Raw genomic sequence first — 19,551 nt, forward strand, 5'->3', positions numbered from 1 at the left:
GGTCGGAATCCAGCAATCGAAGCAGGGCGGGCAGGATAAGAGCAAGCGGCGCAGGCAGCGGCCATTTTGGTTGGTGGCGGTAGGAGGGGGAGGAAGGGGAGGCGTTTGCCTGTGAAAGGTCAGAGGCAAAGAAAAAGGTGAGGAGGGCGAAGGGGCTGCCGCTTCTCTGAGCTCCAGTGGTGTGGTGAGGCGGAGGGGGGGGTCCTCTGAAGGGATGGGATGTTTAAATAGGTGTTGCAAAATAAAAGGGGTGCAAAGGAGGAGGCGCTGGAGGATGTTGGTGCCGCAGGACCCGGAATGTGCCGCTTTGCATCGCTGCCGTGGACCCTCCAAAACGGGGTCTGGATCCAGGAATGGTTTCCCCCCAGCGTGTGTGAGATGCAATCAATGCAACGGGGTGGTAGCCAACAACACACACCTGAAAGGTGACGCTTCTACGCAAAGCTCACTGTTTGCAACATTTGTCTCCTCTTTGCAACATTTGTACGTGTATCCGTGTCAGCTGATAATAACAGCTCTAGTGCACATGGTGAAGACAGCTCCGGTGCACAGAAGCAAAGGCCTCAATGAAATCATTTTAAAAACAAAAAAGGCGTCACTTCATGTATGTTTTTTAATGAGGAACTCTTGGTTTTCATGTAAGGATGCAGATGAAATTGAAATGAGAAGTATTTCATATTGTGAACCGCCCCTGAGGTCTATGGATCGTGGGCTGCAGACAAATTCAATCAATCAATAATTAAATAGCTATTTGTTTATTTGTTTTGCATTTTATTTATTTTGCATTTGGTTTGAGGGTTCTGGGATGTATTGCTTTGGTGCAGAGTTTTACAAACAAACAAACAAACAAACAAAAGAGAGATCCACCCCGGATCCCCATTTGTTGTGTTTGTGTTGTGGATCTCAGTGAGGATTAGATACTCTGCAGTCATAGGAATATATTGCATTGTATGGAGCACCCACATTCTGTTATGATGTTGCTTTTAAATCTGGTGCAGCTGCTGAGCCCAGTAAATGCTCGAAGGAAGGGAAAGAATCTGCAGAGAGGAAGATGAGTGCAGAAGCTGCTGACCGGGAGGCTGTCACTTCAAGTCGACCTTGCACACCTCCCCAAACATCCTGGTTTGAGTTTTTGCTAGAGGAGTCTCTGCTGGACAAACATCTGAAAAAAGTTTCGCCTGGTTAGTAATATAAAAAAAATCTACAGAGAACAAGAGAGCTTGACTGTGTTGTTTCTGCTGGAATTGTTAGGATTCTCCTTAGTTCTATGTATAGGAATTCTTTCGTTGCGAGCTAAATTTGTTACTTGTCATTTAAATGTGGCTGTACAGTTAAACTGCTTAAATCCCATTTAAATCAGTGGCATTTTAGCCTAAAGAATGCCACACATTACGAATGTGTGCTCATGTTTAGCAAAAATGTATAAAAGGTATCATATTGTATAGAAATAGAGCAAACATTTGCAAGCACATATCATAAACATAGCCACGATTGGTTACAGTGTTCATTTGGTGGTAGACCTGAGTTTGCATTTGTGTGATGTGTGGAAGGGCCATAAATGCAGAGTTGTAATCTTCATCAGTATTAAATAATCAGACAAGTTTGTTTTCTATAAAGAAAAAATCATGGCTGTGCGTCATCCTGGAAAGAATGCTGTTTGCTTCGTATTGGTTACCTCTTTTTCTCTAGCGTTTTCATCCAGACCAAACTTTTTTAAGCCTGTCTTTTCTGCCCAGTAGATCCATCACCTGTTCAGCTAATCGTTCAGTTTTTGGAGCAGGCTTCCAAACCTTTGGTGAATGAGCAGAACCAGGTCCAGCCTCCACCTGATAACAAAAGAAACCGCATTTTAAAATTGCTTGCTCTGAAAGTTGCAGCACATTTGAAGTGGGATTTGGATGTACTGGAGAAAAGGTATCAGTGGGCTTCTTGGTTAATGTTGTTAATATATAATCAATGGGGAACTTGCAGCTCTTGGGAATTGTAGTCCAGAGACATCTTATTATCCCCCACCATTAGCCATACTGTCTTGGGCTGATGGGAGTTGTAGTCCAACATCATCTGGAGGTTCCCAGGATTTAGACAGCATTCATTTTTTAAAATTTATTTAGATCTGTTGTGCATGTTCTCTTGTTTTTATTGTTTTTGTTGCCTTAGAGGAGCACATGCTAATGCAAATGTATGCTTTAAAAAGGAACTACAATGCCATAGTAATAATTATTAATCATGATTCAGCAAGCCTACTGAAAGTAAACAAGTCTGCTCAGGGCTTGCATGGGAGAACACTTGGAAACCTGTTGTATGGTACCTTAAGTTGTATTGCTTTAAGGACATTTTGTAACGAAGTATCATTCTGTAACTTCAACAATCCTTGTACTTTTATTCAGTTTATCGGTTCCGGTATTGAACATGCTGCTGAATGAACTGCTGTGCATTAGTAAGGTTCCTCCAGGAACTAAGCATGTAGATGTGGACCTTGCCAGTTTACCTCCAACCACAGCAATGGCGATACTACTTTACAATAGATGGTGAGACCTTCATTGTTTGAGTGTCATTGATGTAATTCAAATACAAAGTGCTAAGATTAAATTAATCTTGATTATATTGCTTAAACTAAACTGGTCTTTTTCGATAGCCCTATGACAAAAATGTTATATGCACATTGGTTTGCAGTTTTCTTTGAGATTTAAACCAGCAGTTGTAATAAATCATTATTTTCAATGTGTATGTAGATCAGGCATAGGCAAACTCGGCCCTCCAAAAGTTTTGGGACTACAACTTCCATCATCCCTAGCTAACAGAACCAGTGGTCAGGGATGATGGGAATTGTAGTCTCAAAGCATCTGGAGGGACGAGTTTGCCTATGCCTGATGTAGATCCCTAACTATAACAGCCCTTTGTAACTTTACATAAAAGATCAAGGAAAATTATAGGGATATACTGTCAAGTTATTGAATCGGAGGAGAGGTTTGTTGCCATTTTTTGTGGGTGGGGCATATCCAGTCATGGATAAAGTTTCGCATATTTTTCCTTGTAAAATAGCTGTTTGATACATAGGAGCCATGCAAGAAAAAAGTTGGCAACTTCATATTTTTTAGAATCAGATAGGCTGCTGGTGCTTTTTGATAACTTGTGACTCTATCACACTTTGAGTGCTGTTTTGATGTAGCACAAACTTTTGCTTGAAGCTGTAATGGATAGAGCTGATCAGGTTGATTCCATGACTGAACTCTATGCTTATTATTTGACTTTCTTTTAATAGGGCTATTAGAACCATAGTCAAAAGCAGTTTTCCTGTCAAACAAGTGAAACCTGGTCCACCTCAGTTAAATGTGTAAGTTTGTGCATCTGTTTCAGACCCTTACAAACAATACATTAATCAACTTAACCCTAATTTTTAGCAAGGCATAGTAGTGGTTTAACATCTTAGATCAGGGGTCAGCAAACTTTTTCAGCCGGGGGCCAGTCCACTGTCCCGCAGATCTTGTGGGGGGCCGGACTATATTTTGACAAAATATATGAATGAATTCCTATGCCCCACAAATAACCCAGAGGTGCATTTTAAATAAAAGGACACATTCTACTCATGTAAAAACATGCTGATTCCTGGACCGTCTACAGGCCGGATTTAGAAGGCGATTGGGCCGCATCCGGCCCCCGGGCCTTAGTTTGGGTACCCCTGTCTTAGATCATTACAATAAATGTTGTTCAGCAGTTAAATATTATTGTTGGTTACATGGTCTATTAAAACTTTACTGTGTTTTTTTTTTTTAAAAAAAGGGGGGGTGCTCTTGTGCTGCTAAAGTTTTTGGGTTTTGGGTTGTTGTTTTTAAGTACCCTTCCACTGAATTCATTGTAGTTGAGAATAGGTTCTGGTCCTATTAGAGCAAATTATATTCAGAAAAGCTTTGTAAAATGCCTAAAATTCAAAAACTGAATCAATTGTCCATTACTGAAGTGTTGTTGGAGAAATTTAAAATGCTGTAAACAAAAAAAAATTGTTTTAGAAATATAGAGGCTTCCATTTAATAGTGCTTTGAATGGTACGCTCATTGATGCTTTTGCCTTTTTTATTTAGAATGAATCAGATTCAGCAAGAAAAGGAAGTAACAGAAAATATCCTGAAAGTAGTAAGTGCCTTTTTCTTTGCTAGATGTGAATGTGAGTCGATTGACATATTTCAGGAAAAAAATGTGGAACTTTGGATCAGTGTACTGAATTTAAACCCTTCCTGGATAAATATGGCCCTTCGTAACTTTCTTTTCTTTTTAATAGTTTATTTGCCATAGCATATATTTCAAACTTTCTCATGCTCTTAAAAACCATAGAATAACACGTCATGTGCTCCAATCTCATTAAAAGGAAGGAATACATTAAGATGTGAGTGAAAATTAAGATGTGAGTGTATTAACACAACAACTCCTCTTGTTTTTTTGGAGACACTGGCTATAAATTCTTGCCCAACCCATGACTGTGTAAATAACTGTCTGCTTTATGAGTTCCTTGTAAGAATACTATGTGTGGGTCCATTTTGTATAAATATGTTGCCATTCTGGCCTGTTTTACTGCATTTCCCAGTCCCTTCACATTTAATGTAATTATGTTGATGTCAGTACTCATTCTGACAGGTGGTTATTTATCCCCCCCCCCATTAAGTTGTTCTGTAAAGTTATTATCATTATAGCAGATAGCAGTGAGCGATTGCCGTCACTGTGCAGGCGATGTCAGCAAGGCAGGTTCTTGGACACTAGTTTTTAAGATTTCCTCTGCTAAGGATCTACAGTTCCTGAGTCCCTGATCCACGCCGCTATTAAGTGTCCTGTATACTATACGTGGTTGCTGCATCTTCTCTGCAGGCAGGTGTGCTGTTAAGTCTGCTGCTAAGTCCTTCACCCAAGTTTCTGGGTGAATCAATGCAGCAAAATGCAGCAAAATGAGGGACTCCAACAAGCAGTGATGCTACTGCCTTATGTGCTGAACCCAATTCCCAATCCTCAAGCTCCCTCATTGAGAGCCAGGCTGATGTTGTGACCATACCTGCCTCATTGTAACATTTTCCCCCAACTGAATCAGAGATGTTGCTTGCCGAAGGGGACTGGAGTGTGCTTGTGTTGTTTCGTATTTCGATGGATAGTTCCTTGTGTGGGGTGGTATTGAGTATAATGGAGTCATGAAGACTCCTTGGATTGAAAATCGATTACGTTGTAGGAATTTCAAACTCTGCAGAAATCTTTAAAAGACTAGATTTCAAAAGTTCAAGCCTTTCGATAATCCCTTGTTGCTCTTCCATTAGGAGGTCTTTAAAAGAGCCTTTCAAATTCTCCTCCTGGTTGCAGTTGTCTTTGGTTAAATCTTCTGATTCCAGGCAGTTGATAAAATCCTCTGAGGGATGTTTGCTTAGGCTATTTTGAATTCTCCCTATAGGTGTCCAGTTGTTGTGACGGCCGGCTGCTTTAGGGTTAGCTAATAATGGCAATATAGTCAATTTTTTTAAAAAAAAGAAACTTGTGTTGGAAAAACTTCCATAGCGGTCAACATAGACTTGGCATGTTGTAACATTGTCAGGATACTGGTACTCCTGAAAGATAGTAAAACTTTCTGTGTTTGTTTGGGGCAGATCAGAGACTCCAAATTAACCAGGCTTGCTCCCCTAATAAAAACCTTGTGTGTCTTTTAGCTGATCAAATATAATAGTAATAATAATTTATTATTTATACCCCACCCATCTGGCTGGGTTTCCCCAGCCACTCTGGGCGGCTTACAACAGAATATTAAAATACAATAATCTATTAAACATTAAAAGCTTCCCTAAACATGACTGTCTTCAGATGTCTTCTAAAAGTCTGCTTGTTTTTCTCTTTGACATCTGGTGGGAGGGCGTTCCACAGGGCGGGTGCCACTACCGAGAAGGCCCTCTGCCTGGTTCCCTGAAACTTGGCTTCCTGCAACGAGGGAAACGCCAGAAGGCCCTCGGCATTGGACCTCAGTGTCCGGGCAGAATGATGGGGGTGGAGACGCTTCTTCAGGTATGCTGGACTGAGGCCATTTAGGGCTTTAAAGGTCAGCACCAACACTTTGAATTGTGCTCGGAAACGTAGTCAAAATGTGGACCAAGATAGGAATCTGCCTTTATAGGTGCATATCTTAAGGCTGATCCTATGCTGCTTATGGAATAAAGGAGAACTTTCTGCTAAATATTCTAAATATAATGAACACATTGAATAAATAAGTGGCACTAATAACTGGATACATACATTTCTTTGGGTCGTTACAGCTAAAAGAACAGGCTGCTGATTCCATTCTGGTCTTAGAAGGAGCACTCAAATTAAATAAAGATCTTTATATTCACACAATAAGGACTCTAGATTTGCTAGCCATGGAACCTGGTGCAGTTAATGGAGAAACAGAGGGTTCCACAGCCGGATTCAACATCAGCGCTGAGGAACTGCAGTGTCAGGTATGCCAGACATTTTGCCTGAAAACATAGCTGCTGCAATGTGGTGTTGGTGCTTATGATGCAATTCATGGCGCCTCAAAGCACCACTGTTATTCGTTATTCAAGCTTCCTTGATTTACCTGTGGCTTCTAAGCTTATTTCACATTTCATTATTTAATAAAATGTATATATCACTTGAATGTGTATTTTTTTAAAAAACAAAACAAAACCTCAAAGTGGTTTACAAAAAGTAAGCTTCAAATATGAAGTCTCACAATTATCCCTAGGCCTGTGTTCCTTTCCCAATTATTACTAAGTTCAATTTGGATATTTCCCAATTGTTGGAAACAGAAGGAAAACACATATTTAAGCAAATATGTGCCACAGAGTCTTCAACACTCTGAGCATGGTCAACCTTTTCCTTCAAGCTTTTCTCAAAGATTGTGGCAGACACAGAGATTTTATATATCTACCATAGTTTTGTTTGTTTAGATAATTTATATCCTGCACTTTCAACATAGATTTATGTTCCCACAGCGTAAGAAACAAAAAGTATAAATTTGAAAGAAATGCTGCTTGTTTGTGTTTCAGGTCTGCTATGATTTAGGTGCTATCTATTTTCAGCAAGGTTCCACAGATTCTGCTCTTTATGGAAATGCCAGGGAGAAATTTTTTCGAACAAAGGAACTGATTTCGAAGGTAAGCCATTCAACAATAGATAGCTCATTTCAGTTTCTGCATGTGTAACCAAATATTACCAAGATCATGGCCACTGGTCCCATCACCTCCTGGCAAATAGAAGGGGAAGAAATGGAGGCAGTGAGAGATTTTACTTTCTTGGGCTCCTTGATCACTGCAGATGGTGACAGCAGTCACGAAATTAAAAGGCACCTGCTTCTTGGGAGAAAAGAAATGACAAACCTAGACAGCATCTTAAAAAGCAGAGGACATCACATTGCCTACAAAGGTCCGTATAGTTAAAGCTATGGTTTTCCCAGTAGTGATGTATGGAAGTGAGAGCTGGACCATAAAGAAGGCTGATCGCTGAAGAATTGATGCTTTTGAATTATGGTGCTGGAGGAGACTCTTGAGAGTCCCATGGACTGCAAGAAGATCAAACCTATCCATTCTGAAGGAAATCAGCCCTGAGTGCTCACTGGAAGGACAGATCCTGAAGCTGAGGCTCCAATACTTTGGCCACCTCATGAGAAGAGAAGAATCCTTGGAAAAGACCCTGATGTTGGGAAAGATGGAGGGCACTAGGAGAAGGGGACGACAGAGGACGAGATGGTTGGACAGTGTTCTCGAAGCTACGAACATGAGTTTGACCAAACCGCGGGAGGCAGTGGAAGACAGGAGTGCCTGGCGTGCTATGGTCCATGGGGTCACAAAGAGTCTGACAAGACTAAACAACAAACAACAAACCAAATATTTCACATTCATGCAATGCAATCTAGTCCTCACTTTAACCAGATATATCCTATGAGCTATTTGGGTTTACCTGATCCTTTGTCTTAAGTACAAGAAAGCTGAGTTTTCTATTGCAACATGTAATGACCCCATTGGAACATGTAATGTACAATGTATATGCGTTTAGGAGATGAGTTCATCATATATAGCCTCTGAAGACATTTGTCTTAAATCATGAATTATTTTAAAGTTACTGATACAAATTGGATATTTCTTACAGATTGGCTCTTCGCTTCATTTCATCATAGATGAAAAAAGGTTAGCTGGTTACTGCCAAGCTTGTGGAGTTCTTGCCCCTTCTGACAATACTTCACAGCCATCAACTCCTTACAGTCAAATCCATAGTTGTTTAAGATCTGGCAGTTATCAGGTAAATGACTTGCAAAGCTTGAATTACACAGCATGTGATCTTTATATTAGTCTGCTTGTTTATTCCTCAAGTAAGGTTAAAAAGGTAAATGGTAAATGACCCCGTGACAGTTAAGTCCAGTCAAAAGCGACTATTGGGTGCAGCGCTCATCTTGCTTTCAGGCCAAGGGAGATGGCATTTGTCCATAGACAGCTTTCCAGGTCATGTGGTCAGCATGGCAAAACCACTTTTGGTGCAGTGGAACACTGTGATAGAAGCCAGAGCACATGGTAACGCCATTTACCTTTCCGCCACAGCGGTACCTATTTATCTACTTGCACTGGCATGCTTTTGAACTGCTAGGTTGGCAGAAGCTGGGGCAGAGCACTGGGAGCTCACCCCATTGCACGGATTCAAACTGCCAACCTTCCAATCAGCAAGCCCAAGAGGCTCAGTGGTTTAGACCACAGCGCCACCCACGCCCCTATTCCTCAAGTATATTATTAGTAGTAACCAGAATATTATTAAGTAGTCTGCTATGTACAGTGGAACCTTGAGTTGTGGACGTAATCCGTCCCAGAGGCATGTCTGCAACTCGAAGTGTTCGCATCTAGAAGCGCCATGTCTGCGCATGCGCGCGGCACAATTTAGCACTTCTGCGCATGCATGAGCGGTGATGCAACTTGAAAAGACGTACCCTGAAGCAGATGCAACATGAGGTATAGCTGTATAGGAATTGTTATTCTCCTGAGAATCAAAACCAGATAGAACCAAAGCTGTCCCTCTTTTAATTTTGTATTGTAATCAATTTGTTACCTAAAGAACAAAAAAGCAGTTCATTATACTTTTAAAACCTTTTCGTATTCTGATTTTCGCAGCACGCTTTATATATTGACATGTTTTTAAGTTCAAAACAATGAAAAATAACATTTCACATCTGTATAAGTTAATTTAATATCTGTATAAGTTGAGTTGACTTTGAGTTGTCCAGTAAATTAGTTCCAGCTAACTTTGAAACCAGGTGGCGCTGTGGGTTAAACCACAGAGTCTAGGGCTTGCTGATCAGAAGGTCGGTGGTTCGAATCCCTGCAATGGGGTGAGCTCCCGTTGTTCGGTCCCAGCTCCTGCCCACCTAGCAGTTCGAAAACACCTCAAAGTGCAAGTAGATAAATAGGGACTGCTCTGGCGGGAAGGTAAACAGCGTTTCCGTGTGCTGCTCTGGTTAGCCAGAAGCAGCTTTGTCATGCTGGCCACATGACCTGGAAGCTGTCTGCGGACAAACGCCGGCTCCCTCAGCCTATAGAGCGAGATGAGTGCCGCAACCCCAGAGTCGGACACGACTGGACCTGATGGTCAGGGGCCCCTTTACCTTTACCTAACTTTGAAACTATTCTGTCTTGGTGTTGTGCCAATTGCTATATATTGTCAAACTGATTCATCTTCTCTCTGCCTGTACTTCAGGAACTAGTGAAGATTTTCCTTGAAGATAACCGAACACCCAGTTTACCCGTTCAGTTCAGGCAATCAGTTCTCAGGGAACTCTCCCAGAAAGCTCAGCAAGGGTGAGAAATAGCTTGAATGAATCATTCGGATGCACATGTTGCTTAACAGTTAAGGCCGGGCAGAAGGTATAGATTTCTGAGCAGTTGGGTCAGACCAATTCCAAGCCAATTGGTACTTTCAGCTCGCGGTTGACAACTTAAAACTCCCAGGTAATTTGGCCTGATTTGCTTGTAGTTTGCATTATTTTTAAAATGTTGAGCTACTTGCTTTTCATTATTAGAACAGCATTTCAAGCAGGAATTGAATAATCCTAGGTGTCTGGTCCCTACTATTCCCTTAGTGTGAAAAGAATTACGAAAAAAAACTAGGTTTGAAGCATATGCTTTCTGTCTTTATTTCTTCCCCAAAAAAAAGAGAGTTAAGCTGTATTTCATGTTACCTTCATGTTGAGGAACAATTTTTAGGGGACTAAATTATGGGTGTACAAACAATCCTCTCAGGCACGGGAGAGCTGGCACTGCGAACGTGTTATTGCTACATATGGTTAATGGGGCAAGGATTGGATTTCCTCGGGAATGCAAGAGTGAATATGAAAAAAAGAGGATATTATAATAATAATTTATTATTTATACCCCGCCCATCTGGCTGGGTTTCCCCAGCCACTCTGGGCGGCTTCCAACAAAATATTAAAATACAATAGTCCATCAAACATTAAAAGCTTCCCTAACAGAAGGGAGAAACGTATCACCTGGCAACATATTCCAGTGAAGCAGATACTTAACGTGAGTCACCTAGGAGTACTTGAATATAATGTCATTGCTATCTAGTAGTTCAGGGTTAGGGAACCACAGGTGCAGGGCCCAAGTGTCAACCTCAAGACTCTCCCTAGACCAGGGGTCCCCAGACTACGGCCCCCGGGCCGGATGCGGCCCAATTAGCCTTCCAATCCGGCCCGCGACGACCCCCGCCGCCCGCTGCCGCCGCCCGCTCTTACGGCGCGCGGCGCGGCGGCAATCTTCAAAATCGGCAAAAAATCGCCGAAAATCCTTTGTGTGCATGCGTATGGGCCTCTCCCGACCCAGAAGAGGTCATTTCCGATGCACTTCCGGGTCGGGGGAGGCCCATACGCATGCGCACAAGCGATTTTCGGCAATTTTTTTCCGAGCGTGTGCGTGTGTGCATGCGCACGGGCGCACACTCCCCCGCCCCCCGGCCTGCTGCACGCGCACTCCCCTGCTCTCCGGCCCGAAGCCCGGTAAGTCTGGGGACCCCTGCCCTAGACCATACCCTCTCTTCTCAGACTACACACCTCAACAGGCCTGCTCTGTGCCCTTTTTGAGTGCTTACGCCTGACTGTATTATGTCCGTGACTTGCGTGTGTGTGTATGTATAGAAATTTCTGACTTGAAGTGTGCAGATTTAAGATGGAAAAGTTTTTATACGCCAAAAGCAAGGAGATGCAAAATTGGGTGATTCCAGGGAAGTACACTGTTGTGACACGGTATAAAAAGAATCAAGGCACCTAGATAAAGAAATTTCCTAGTTCTTTGGTGACAAGCTTTAGAGTGAGTGTGTAGAGGTGAAACTCGGAAAATTAGAATATCGTCGAAAAGTGCATTTATTTCAGTAATGTAACTTATTATTTTTTATTTTCCTTTTAATTTTTACAAACGCTTTCTTTTGGAAATTCCACAGTAATAAAACAAATAGTTACAATAATACAAAAAATAAACATCGCTATTACATTTCATTAATTACATTCCATTTATAATTGACCCGCCTAACGACAAATAATTACAATTACAACAAATAAAGGCTTGGCATATCTTGCTTTGCATGTCATGCATCTATCTCATATATTGGTTTCACCTTTTAAGTTGCGTTACTGAAATAAATGGACTTTTTGACGATATTCTAATTTTCCGAGTTTCACCTCCGAGTTTCTATCCACAGTCCTGACACCACAGTCATCATCTCTGTCTTTTATCCTGATGACAAATGTGCTTTGAGGTTTTTTACCATCAGGTGCATAAATCTTATGAAATAAATCAAATAAATAAGAGAATGGCTGGAATGCATAGGATGAATGGTTTGCTCCGTATCTTACTGTCCATCATCAATGCCTTTCTCAAACTTGCTTCTGCAGTAGCCCCTTCTGGGCAGTCAAGCTGCATTCTGGAGTGTAAGAACTGTCCCTTGTGTCCCTTTATGTGTTATTCTTCTAACAGCACGTGAACTTTCTGTATTTTTATAGGAATGATGTCTCGGAAGAAATATGTTTCAAGGTTTGTGTGTGCAACAGTGTTTGTGATGTAATGCAAGGCCGACCAGTCGGTGTCCACTTCAACCAGATGTTTCTTAGACCCACCAAAGAAAAAATAGACTTTCTCCTAGAGGTATGGAATTGTCCTCAGTTTTAGGCATATCTGCTTAAACTGTTTTCTAAGCTGCTTTTTAAAGCTACTGAACACAGCTTATTGATCCTAATGCACTTTTAAAATGCTATGCTTTTCAGCGTTGCATCTGAACTAATGGGTGCTACTTTTTTGTGTGCTCTTTCATGGGGTTGATTCAGGCATTTAGTAGCGTGCAGCATTTGTGTAGAAGTACTGTTCTCATGAACCACCAAATCCATCTGGGATCTTATAATATTTCATACAGTTGTTATTAGAATGGTTTTTCCTCCGTGGCTAGCATGCTATCTTTATTACTCCTCTTTTGCATACTCTTTTGAGGGAGCCTATGAAAATGTTTATTTTCTGAAGGAGTATACACAAAATGCAAAAAAAAGAGATGTTCACAAAATTAAATGTGTGTGGTTTTGTTTTTGTTTAAGCTTGCTTAATTTTTCACTAAATCTCAATTCAATACTTCAACTTTGCAGGTATGTTCAAAATCAATACAAGTAGAAAGTGCTTCAGAATCTTCAAAACGGAAAATGGCCTATTTTCTGAAGTAAGTATGCAATACTAGATTACTTGCACTACTTCTTAAAAAGTTGAGTAGCATATTTCATTCAGGGAAGTAGTTAAGTGCTAAGTATATTAGGTCCTAAGATATCATTGGTACCAAGGAAGAAACAACAACAAGCACATAATAGTGTTTGTCTGTAAGCTAAATAGCCCTCAGACGTTTTCTCACCTTCAACAAATTCCCACATGTGCCACTTCTAAAAGGTGGGGGGATAACTGCTGGTGTAATTTGTGGTCAAACCTAAGCGAAATAACTCTTACGTAGAATGTTTTTTGTTACTTGCCATGATCCACTCTAGGTAGGTGATTCAAAAGGCAGTTGTAATTAAGACCTCCTGATTTCCTTAACTGTTGCTACACAAGATCCCAGTGTCTCAACAACTACCCTTCTCATGTGGTCAGTTGGTCACTTGGCATGCTTCACTGTAAGTGCAGTGATTAGTGAATAGCCCCTTGTTTAAAAACATCTTTGAATGAATTTTCCAAATGTCATGCCACTACACTACAAACTACAAAAAGTGCTGCAATTTCTCTTTCTGCTAATCTTTGCTTAATGAGACCTTTGATATATGTATATATATTTTACAGAAATCTCTGTTTGGGTTTGGAAGACCTCCAACTTGTCTTCATGATTTCCTCCCACGAGCTCTTCATAGCATTGCTGAAAGATGATGAACGAAAGCTGCTTATTGATCAAATGAGGAAAAGGTCGCCTCGAGTCAACTTAGGCACTAAGCCTATAACTTCATTTTATGACATTCCAGGTTATTCCCCCCCCCTAAAATAGTCATAGCTTTTTTCTGAAGAAAAATGACAGTCCTGCAGTAAGTTAAGCCCTGAGCGAAGAAGTAATCGGCTTTTGCAACAAGTTGCTATAGTATGTGTTTTGGCAGTTATTGTAAATTCCAGTTGTAAATTATTGTTATTGTAAATTGCAGTTATTGTAAATTGCAACCTACATATTCAGAAGCCATGCACTTCTGACTACCAGGTGCTAGTGCTTCCAGCTCAATATGGGATATCAACAGGCCTGCAGTTCACTACTCAATCTGCGATAATTATCTCCCTGGCAAGCATCTGACTGAAAAATCTAAACGGCACACCTGTAGCCAGTAGAGTACTGTTGCTTGCTGCGCTCTGGTTTAAAAGAGTTAAGACAATGGGACTAGCTGCTGCTAGGTTGTGAAGATGGTGCTAATTTCTTTTGCTTTAAGGGCTACTGGCCCTTCAGGGCAGAAATGAGAGTGGTAGAACCAAGCATGCGATCTCAAGGTGCTCCTGGGAGCAGGAAAGAGATCTTTCTGCCTTGTCTTCCCAGCTTCATTCAGGGAGACACAGAATTGGACTTACATGGCTTTCTGAGCTGCAGCCAAGATGACCCATATTTACTTTGGAGTTGAGTTGTAGAGCTTACAGCAGGAGAGAGGCATCATCACCATGGGCAGTATGTGAAACAGTGGGATATTGCTGTCATGCAGTATTTCTGAGACTGAGATTCTCTCTGAGACTCTTTATCGAGCCCAAGAGTCTATTCGTTTATTATTTTAACCCAATGCAGGAATTCCATTTTCCCCGTTTTGAAAAGGCTGACCAAACACAGTGTGGATGTGTGGTAGGTAGGTAGGTAGGTAGGTACAGAAGTGTACATTTTTAGGGAATCCAAAATTAATGTGTCCTGAGGGCTATGACTACAAAGAGTCTTGATGCCCCCTGAAGGTTTCTGTGTATGCCTGTGTCTTATGTATGGCAGTGACAATAGCACTGTACATTCAAACATTTATATGGCGGATAGCATTAATTAAAGTGATTTCATTTTTGTGTAAAATAAAAGCATCTTTAGTTGATCCATCTTATCTTTAAAATGTTAATCTTTTGTCTGTTGCCTCCAGTTAGTTATAGCTTGGTTCAGGGAAAACTCAGTATAATAAATTGCTCATTGACCTCCTTGATACTTTCTCTTCCAGCCTCAGCAAGTGTGAATATTGGTCAGCTTGAACACCAGCTTATATTATCAGCCGATCCCTGGAGGATCCGCCAAATTTTAATTGAATTGCATGGCATGACATCAGAACGCCAGTTCTGGACAGTTTCTAACAAGGTACTTTTTATTTTTGACTACCATATTTTTCCGTGTTTATGATGCCCCCCATGTATAAGAGGACTAAATTTAATTGGAGGACTAAATTTAAAGAAAATGAGGGGAGGTGCCCAAAGTTGTTGAGCTTTTTTTTAGGGTGAATAGCACAAGCGCCATCACCCCAGCAGGGGCCTTTGCTAGGGGTTGGCAAAGTGGGCAGCCACTCCCCCCATGCCACTGCAGGCGGTAAGCTCCCTAGAGCACGGGCACCAACCAGCTGGCTGGCGCCGCGCAGCTTTCCCCCCACCATGCCACAACTATCCGTGTAAAGTACGACCCCAGTTTTTTTGACACGATTCTTGAGTCAAAAAAACTCTTCTAATACAGAGAAAAATATGGTAAATTGTTTAAATGTGGGCTATATTACAGTTATTGATTTCTGTGTTTGTTGCTTTTTCTTAGTGGGAAGTGCCAAATGTTTACGGCAATGTAATCCTAGGGATCAAAGATAATTTGACCAGGGATTTGGTCTACATCCTCATGGCAAAGGGGCTGCACTGCAGTACAGTCAAGGTGAGGTAATCATTATCTTGCTAATAAGAGTATTGCCAATTAATGTTATGGAATGCTACTAATAACTATTACTAGGACTGAGTATTATGTTGTTGGAGATTAAGCAGGTGGGATTTTTTTAAAAAAGATGGTGCCACTTTCCTATTCGCCGTGGTGGTTCCCTTCACTGTGATGTTCAGTGTCTTGGTCTTAGGGCCCAAATGGCATATTTGAGTTGCACATAAAGCCACCAGCTTTATGAGAGGGAAATGTGGCTGACTTTTGTAATTTTAGGCTGTGTGCCTAATTTGCTCCATATTCCTTTTGCCTGAAGACTACTGGCCCTTCAGATGGTGTGGGATAGGTGGACGGCGTTCCACTGTATATCGGAAATAGGTGCTCTGGAATTGTTCTGCCTTTTCCGGGCAGATGTATTCTCACGACTGAGAAAGAGGGGTAGTTTGCATGGCATAGTTTGCATTGCTGCGCAGAGCAAGGCAATTGTAAGCATGAAAACATTGTGCTCCATGCAGTATTTAGATTTTTAAAAAACTACTACTTTTACTTTCCTTATTTTCTGTGGGTTGATTTCAGTTTATATGGTTCAAAATATAATAATTTTAAAAGCCTACTAGCCCTTTAAGACAGGATAGTGATAGTCAAGTGATACCCGTAGACAGTCATTGTGCAGCACATTGATCTCCGCAGGGGGGCATGGACACCTTTGATTTTTATCCCATCCTTCTTAGCAGCAACCCAAATCATGAGTGTAGAATTTAATTATTCCCTTTGCCTCCACCAAAACAAACCACCACTTTAGCAAGCGTATTGCAGTATGAGCTTCTGTAGGCTAAATGTTTTATTAAAGGACTCTAGACTTTTTGTTGTAGTACATGAATGTAGCTACTGTTCCCCCACCCCACCCCACCCCCCAAAATAAATAAATCATATGTGCAACTAGAAGAGAAATAGGCAAACTCCTCACATTTGATTTTTGTTTTTATTTTTACAGGATTTTGTCCATGCAAAACAGCTTTTTGCTGCTTGCCTTGAACTTGTGACAGAGTTTTCTCCAAAGTTACGCCAAGTCATGCTGAACGAGGTGCTACTTCTGGACATTTATTCCCATGAAGCAGGAGCAGGGCTTTTGGGAGAAACACCCCCCTCTAACCTGATCAGCAGAGTTCGAGGCTACTTAGAAATGAGGGTTCCTGGTAAGAATGCTTGGCTAATTATGTGAGAAAACTTCTTCAGAAGCTTAGGACCAGAGGGGGAGAGATACTCCACAACTGATAGATCTTAGCTTGTAATCAGAGTGAATGATTTTACCTGTATTCCCCAATCCTGGTGCTTGGGGGAAGGATGGCAACAGGATGCTGAAGTAACGCTGATGCTGTTGATTTTAATTATATTTAAATGTTTTAACTGATTTTAACTTCTTAATGATCATTTTAATGTTTATTGTAAACAAACAGCTTAGAGGTTTGACTACAATAACGCAGTATATAAATTTTCTTACACAAATAAACATTGTATGCTTGTAAACATATAGGATGTTAAAAGTATCTAATCAGTTGCTCTTTAAAAATATTGTTTTAGATATTCCACTTCGACAAGTTGTAGCAGAGGAATGCGTTGCCTTTTTGTTGAATTGGAGGGAGAATGAGTACTTAACAATGCAAGTCCCTCTCCCACTGGTTCAGACCAATCCTTACGTGAAGGTAAGGCATGTTTTGGAACTGACTACCAATACATTTGAAATTGTATGAATCCTAAACTGTCTCCAGACTTACCTGTTATTCTGTTCAAATGCATCCCAAATTAATGGAACTTTATTTTTCCACAACATTTGCTTTACCTAGATATAGATATAGATTACATATAGATACAGATCTCGATACACACATACATATACATATACACACAGTGCTTTTTTTCTAAAATAATGTTTAGGGGTACTCTCATTTTGACTCAAGAAAACCACCATTTTATAGTTCAAATTGGGAAACAAAAACAGTAAATGGACAAAGGTGCAAAGATTCACAAAATGTGGTATGTGCTAAACTTGTTGAAATTCTGAATTTCAAAAGCACGTGTTATATGAGGTGTAAGACTTTGTCTGCTGCCAGGAAAGAGTAAAACATTCTGGACATATCTGAAGAAGTGTGCATGCACACGAAAGCTCATACCAAAATAAAAACTTAGTTGGTCTTTAAGGTGCTACTGAAGGAATTTTTTTATTCTGGACATGCACAAGCAACTTTGGGTTTCCCCGAAGTAGGTCTCCGGGTTGTGTAGCTGAGGATTTCATTGCCAGATTTGATTTCCTAGCTGTAACCAGGCACAGATTGCTGGAAAAAGAAACAGCGTGCCTTGAAAGCTTTCAAAGACTGACTGTTCCTTCTTCTTGGTGATGTGTTTTGCTTAGCTTGGACAGCTTTTGGCTGCCACATGTAAAGATCTTCCTGGACCCAAAGAAAGTAGACGGGCAGCGAAAGACCTTTGGGAGGTGGTTGTGCAGATCTGCAGTGTAACCAACCAACACAAACGAGGGAATGATGGCAGAGTGAGCTTAATAAAGCAGAGAGACTCAACGTTAGGCATAATGTACAGGTAAGTTGCTATAATTTTTTAAAAATACAACTCAAAGCCAAAATAGGTGTCTTCTGAACATGGGTGTACCTGTAGCCAACATTAGGAAGAGCTACAACATTGCTCCACCCCTAAATTGATTCTAATTAAATTAATTATTGCATAGAGCCAGTGTGGTGTAGTGGTTAAGAGTTGTAGACTCATAATCTGGGGAACCGGGTTAGAGTCTCTGCTCCTCCACATGCAGCTGCTGGGTGACCTTGGGCTAGTCTTTGAAGTCTCTCAGCCCCACTCACCTCACAGAGTGTTTGTTGTGGGGGAGGAAGGGAAAGGAGAATGTTAGCCGCTTTGAGACTCCTTCGGGTAGTGATAAAGCGGGATATCAAATCCAAACTCTTCTTCTCTTCTTCATAGGATTAATTTAATATATAGGTGGACAGGGGAAAGAGTAAACTGGCCTGCTTATTTGAGCCCCTTACAGTTTATAGCACCCCGAAAGATGGCAGGGCCAGCTGGAATCCTGTACAGGAACATTTCTGTTCTGGGGTTGAAGATACACTTCAACATTTTGGTTCGGGTCTGATGATTGATTGTACATTGTAGTTCCTGTTGTATTAAAATTTGCTTTTAAAATCTTTTACAAATAAATTGAATAAATATAAATAATGAATTACTTTTAATAATTGATACAGTAACCATATGTCTTCTATTATTTAGGAGTGAACTGCTCTCTTTTATCAAAAAGTTGCGGGTGAGTTTGGAGCTAAAAGTCCCCTTTTTCAAATTGACTCTGCCTCTATTGTTTAGGTTGCTTGTTTTATCATTTATTTAACAAAGAGACTGCCTTTGACTCCACAAACTGAGAAGTACATAGAATGAAAATTATAGAATCACAGAATTGTAGAGTTGGAAGGGACTCTGAGAATCATCTAGTCCAGCCCCCTGCAATGCAGGAATATGCAGCTATACCATCTGGGTGGGGATCAAACCTGCAACATTTGCATTATCAGCACCATGTTCTGAGCTATCCAGGCTTAGCTATATATTGTATATTACCAATAATATGCACCAGACTTTTTAGAAACAACAGTGCTGTGGTAGGAATAAAGGTCCCTGTTCTGAATAGAAGGAATACTACCAGCCCAACCCTAAACATGCAGCTGGCCATATAATTTTTTGCTATGGTGTGGCCCTACAGATAAATAGTTTGGGTGACTTACTGTACCTAAGAATTGCTACTTAAATATGTTTTCGCAAGTAATTGCAAGAACACCTGTTCCAGGGCCGTAATTCCCATTAGGCTTTTGGCGCGGTGCGCCAGGGCGCCTCCCCATCAGGGGCGCTGGGCTGGGGCGCCCAGCAGCCCTGCATGCTGCTCATGTTCGAGGCAGCGAGTGAGGCGCTGCTGCTGAAGCAGCCTAGCTCTACCACTGCCCCTCCGCCGCTGCACTTGCAGGGAGCGGTCAACTGTATCCTCCGCCGTGCGTTGTTCCCACCACGCCCCCTCACAACAGCAGGCTTGCGGGGGGCGGCGGAAGCAGCACCCGAGAGAACTCCTTTCGGTGCGCTGTTCCTGCCACGTCCCCTCGCAACAGCAGGC

General features: G+C 41.3%; 1 protein-coding gene across 5 annotated transcripts in view; it reads left to right on the forward strand.

Annotated features, from left to right (window-relative positions):
• The window catches only part of INTS8 (integrator complex subunit 8), a 26,952-nt gene continuing 7,401 nt past the window's right edge, over positions 1–19,551 (forward strand). The window contains exons 1-19 of one of the 5 annotated variants that reach the window (XM_088675719.1): positions 1–137; positions 999–1,181; positions 1,740–1,914; positions 2,388–2,528; positions 3,263–3,334; positions 4,079–4,130; positions 6,275–6,457; positions 7,028–7,135; positions 8,127–8,276; positions 9,717–9,817; positions 12,013–12,154; positions 12,643–12,713; positions 13,319–13,494; positions 14,695–14,828; positions 15,270–15,380; positions 16,372–16,573; positions 16,959–17,080; positions 17,788–17,972; positions 18,669–18,702. In XM_088675719.1, coding sequence (XP_088531845.1) covers positions 1,052–1,181; positions 1,740–1,914; positions 2,388–2,528; positions 3,263–3,334; positions 4,079–4,130; positions 6,275–6,457; positions 7,028–7,135; positions 8,127–8,276; positions 9,717–9,817; positions 12,013–12,154; positions 12,643–12,713; positions 13,319–13,494; positions 14,695–14,828; positions 15,270–15,380; positions 16,372–16,573; positions 16,959–17,080; positions 17,788–17,972; positions 18,669–18,702 — 2,289 coding nt within the window. In that variant the 5' untranslated portion in view covers positions 1–137; positions 999–1,051. Of the gene's footprint in view, positions 138–195; positions 429–998; positions 1,182–1,736; positions 1,915–2,387; positions 2,529–3,262; positions 3,335–4,078; positions 4,131–6,274; positions 6,458–7,027; positions 7,136–8,126; positions 8,277–9,716; positions 9,818–12,012; positions 12,155–12,642; positions 12,714–13,318; positions 13,495–14,694; positions 14,829–15,269; positions 15,381–16,371; positions 16,574–16,958; positions 17,081–17,787; positions 17,973–18,668; positions 18,703–19,551 lie in introns of those variants that run through there. The other 4 variants (XM_088675718.1, XM_088675720.1, XM_035124513.3 and 1 more) reach the window with 4 other exon arrangements.

The sequence above is a fragment of the Zootoca vivipara genome, chromosome 8 (assembly GCF_965207765.1).
Source record: "Zootoca vivipara chromosome 8, rZooViv2.hap1.1, whole genome shotgun sequence".
In the NCBI taxonomy this organism is placed as follows: Eukaryota; Metazoa; Chordata; class Lepidosauria; order Squamata; family Lacertidae; genus Zootoca; species Zootoca vivipara.